The 3,653-nt window shown below is 34.7% G+C and overlaps 1 protein-coding gene across 1 annotated transcript; it reads right to left on the bottom strand.

The window, feature by feature from the left end:
• Positions 1-1,196: 1,196 nt before the first annotated feature.
• On the bottom strand, positions 1,197-2,911 carry LOC113305969. The gene is made up of 4 exons (XM_026554959.1): positions 2,823-2,911; positions 2,339-2,556; positions 1,964-2,257; positions 1,197-1,816 (listed from the first exon to the last, which is right to left on the bottom strand). Exons 1-4 carry the CDS (start codon positions 2,909-2,911, stop codon positions 1,197-1,199), a joined length of 1,221 nt encoding a protein of 406 aa, XP_026410744.1.
• Between the last annotated feature and the right edge of the window lie 742 nt (positions 2,912-3,653).

The raw sequence follows: 3,653 nt of genomic DNA, 5'->3' as shown, positions 1-3,653 counted from the left end.
CTTGAATCGGTTCATGAACTTTATAGCCACGGTTTGCAATTTGCATTCCTTAGTCTTTATAAGTTTAAGTTCAGAAATCATCTTCAGATATATAACCTTCTTAAGTTCGCACACTAGGTTCGCGGACTTAAGCAACCAAGCAGAGTTTACAAACTCCAGCAGAAAATATCGGCAAAGACTTTCCGCCGGTTCGCAGACCGGGTTTGCGGACTGGTAATCACGCAACTAGTTTATCAACCCCAGCAGAATTTCTCGGGATGAGAAGTTCGGCAGTTCGCGGACTTGGCAACAAGCCATTCTTCCGGTTTCTCTTGATCAACAAAGTTCGCAAACTTTGGTTCAAGGGATAGGACTTATGTACATATGTGTTTCCACAACAATACTTATGTCCATCATTGGTTGTGTAATCTAAACTTTCATTCCAACCATTGTAACATTCTTAGAGGACGTTATATAGTTGTTACACTATTTCTCGTCAAAGCAATTTTCAAAGTGATTGAAACATATCATGACTTTCGTCACTAGGTAAAGATAAACATGGTCAAAGAGAAACGCTTACCAACAAATATTTTGAGATATAGATAGGCGAGGTATACTCGGTTCGAAATACCAAATGTGTATGATCCAAGTCTATGTATAACACACGACTTTTTATCTCAAGAAGTAGGAGATAGAGTAGATAGACTTTTGAGTGACAGATAAGTTCAAGTCTTCACATTCCTTTTTGTCGAGAAGCTCCACCGGTTCCTTGAGTATTTATTCTTCTTGTATGATGAATCTCCATGAAGTCCTTGAGCTCAACTACGCTTTCTATCCTAGTCCGAGACTTAGCTATAGTAGACTAGATATCAAGACTTATAGTTTTGATCACTAACATTGACAAACATGCTTGAGATAGCAACGCATTCGAGTTCGACCGAACAATGCTCTAACAAAAGCATTTACTTTTTGCAACATTAATATATTTCCCAGAAGTATCTTGATATTCAGTCAGAAGTAACTTCAAATTTGTGATACTTTTTAAACCACCATTACAAAACAAGAAAATATCATCTGCAAAAAAAGATGTGTAGGATGAATGTCATTCCTAATAAGCATAGGTTGAATCTTGTTTTCTAAGACCATTTTATGAATATTCCTACTGAGAACATCTTCTGCAATGATAAAGAGGATAGGATATAGTGGATCTCCTTGTTTCAATCCTCTACCCACACCAAAAACCCCGCAGGGCTACCATTGAGCATAATAGAGATTTTAGAAGAACTGATTAAGACCATGATCCAATTGTAGAAGCTAGCAGAAAACCCAAATTTCTTTAAGGTTTTGTAGAGGAATTCCCAACTAATAGTGTCATAAGCTTGTGAGATGTCTAGTTTTAGACCCAAGTTGCCTCCTCTTCTATTGATAGAAATTTCATTTACCAATTCAGAAGCTAAAAGAACTTGTTCATGGATATTCCTATTTTTGATGAATGCATATTGTTGCTGAGATACAACTTTATGTATGAATCTACTGAGTCTTATGGTGATAATTTTAGTAATAATATTGAAGCAAAAGTTGCTCAAACCAATAGGTTTAAAACTCTTAGCATTTTTAGCACCTTTAATCTTAGGGATTAAGACAAGAAAATTAGAATTCATACCACTAGGGATCAGTTTAGTTCTCCAGCAATAAGTAATAGCTTCCACTAGATCACTGCTGATGATGTACCAAGTTTTTCTATAAAAAGCACCAGTGTAGCCATCTGGACCAGGAGAACCATCTTGGTTGAGATCAAAAACAACATTTTTAATTTCAGATATATCTGGAAAAGCTTCTAAAAAAGAATTATCATCATCAGTATACACATGGGTAACAACATCAAATATAGAGTCATTTATTTGAACAGGTTGATGTTAAAATTTCTTACTAAAGTGATCAACCAAAACATCTGCTATGCCCTTTTGACTAGTTATTATATTACCAGAAGAATTTTCAATCTCAACAATAGAATTTTGGGATTGTCTCAATTTAATGCTAGTATGAAATTTTTTTATGTTAATATCCCCATCTTTGATCCAGTTAATTCTAGCTTTGTCTCTCAAGAAAATGTTATATTTATTAGCAGCTACCTCATATTCTCCTCTAGAAACAACCAGTTTGTGAAGTAAGGGAATGCTGGAAGGATCCTTATCTGAATTAAGAGTTGTTTGAATCACTTTTTCTTCAGCTTTTTTCAAATTCTCATTCACATCCCAAAGACTTCCCAGCTCAAAATCTTCAGAATTTTTTTAAGTCTTTTTAATTTATTCATAAAAACAAAGATAGGATTCCTATCAATATCCATTCCAAGAGTCACACACAATTTGAGAAAAAGAAGGATGGTTTAGCCACATCTTCTGAAATCTAAAAGGAATGTTGGTAGCTCTAGGAATTATAGTATCAAATCCAATAAGAGGACCATGATCAGATACACCCCTGGCTCCCACATGATAATGCCATCCATTAAAGGTTTCTAACCATTTTAAGTTGAATAAAGCCCTATCCAGATTACAGAGTATTCTTTTATTACCAACTCTACCATTTCACCAAGAGAATTCAAAGCCACTTTTAGGAGCTTGCAGAAGACCACAAAAATCAATACAATCCTGAAAATCCCTTATAGCAGAAGATAGCGGATTCATATCACCCATCTTTTCATCAACAGATAGAATAGTATTGAAGTCACCCAAAATTAACCATGATTTATTCATCAAACTAATATTACATAAATCCTTTCATAATTCCCTTCTATTCATAGTGTAAGAATCAACATGCACACTAGTCACCAAAACCCCACAAACCTCAATAGTGATGCACTGACTAGAAGAAGCAATAATTCAAGGAGTGGTAATAGAGCACTCCCAGAAAAGCCATATGTTGCCTTTAACATTATCATAAGAGTTATGAATTATTTTATGATTCATACCTGGAAGCTTAATTCCAGATTTCTTAACTTTAATTTTTGGTTCAACAATCCAAACCAAGGAGGGGTTATTAGAATTAACTAAAGCTCTAAGTTTATCCTTGGTCTTTTGTCTTTTAAGGCCTCAGATATTCCAGTAAATTACTTTCATTTGGAAGAAGGAGGTAAAGGTGGATTAGGACTCCCTTTCTCCACCACATGCTTCAAAATTTCTTTACTAGCCTTCCTTGTAACTACTGCTAGCTTCGCAGGAGGTTTTTTTCTTAGGATATTGCTACTTTTCCCAGTACCCACTGTCTCAGTAGTATTTATAATTCTATCAATCAAATTCTTAAGAATAGTAACAGGCTGAGATATAGTTCCAAATTCTAATAAGTTTGAGGTACTAACTTCTTTAATTTCCCCATCTTCAGAACTAGAATAATCAGTATCATTGTCTTGTAAAATTTCAAAATGATTAGAGTTAATAGGAATACCAGTATTAGATATAGAAGGAGGATCTCCATTGGTAGCAGCAATAAATTTCTTGCAAGGTACTGCAATCTCTGGATTAATTAGAGCAATATTTTCAGAAGAGCCATCTTTTTCAGTCAAAAGTAAAAACTCCTTAGGTGCAGTTGGTTGAGTTGCTGAAATAGTTTAAGCAGAAGTAGACTTCACTTAAGTATTATGTATATCAGGTAAGAGAGGAATTTCCACATTTTCAGTT

Source organism: Papaver somniferum, chromosome 8 (genome assembly GCF_003573695.1).
Source record: "Papaver somniferum cultivar HN1 chromosome 8, ASM357369v1, whole genome shotgun sequence".
Lineage (NCBI taxonomy): Eukaryota > Viridiplantae > Streptophyta > Magnoliopsida > Ranunculales > Papaveraceae > Papaver > Papaver somniferum.
Note: the sequence above shows the minus strand (reverse complement) of the source record. Positions and strands in the feature narration are given on the sequence as shown.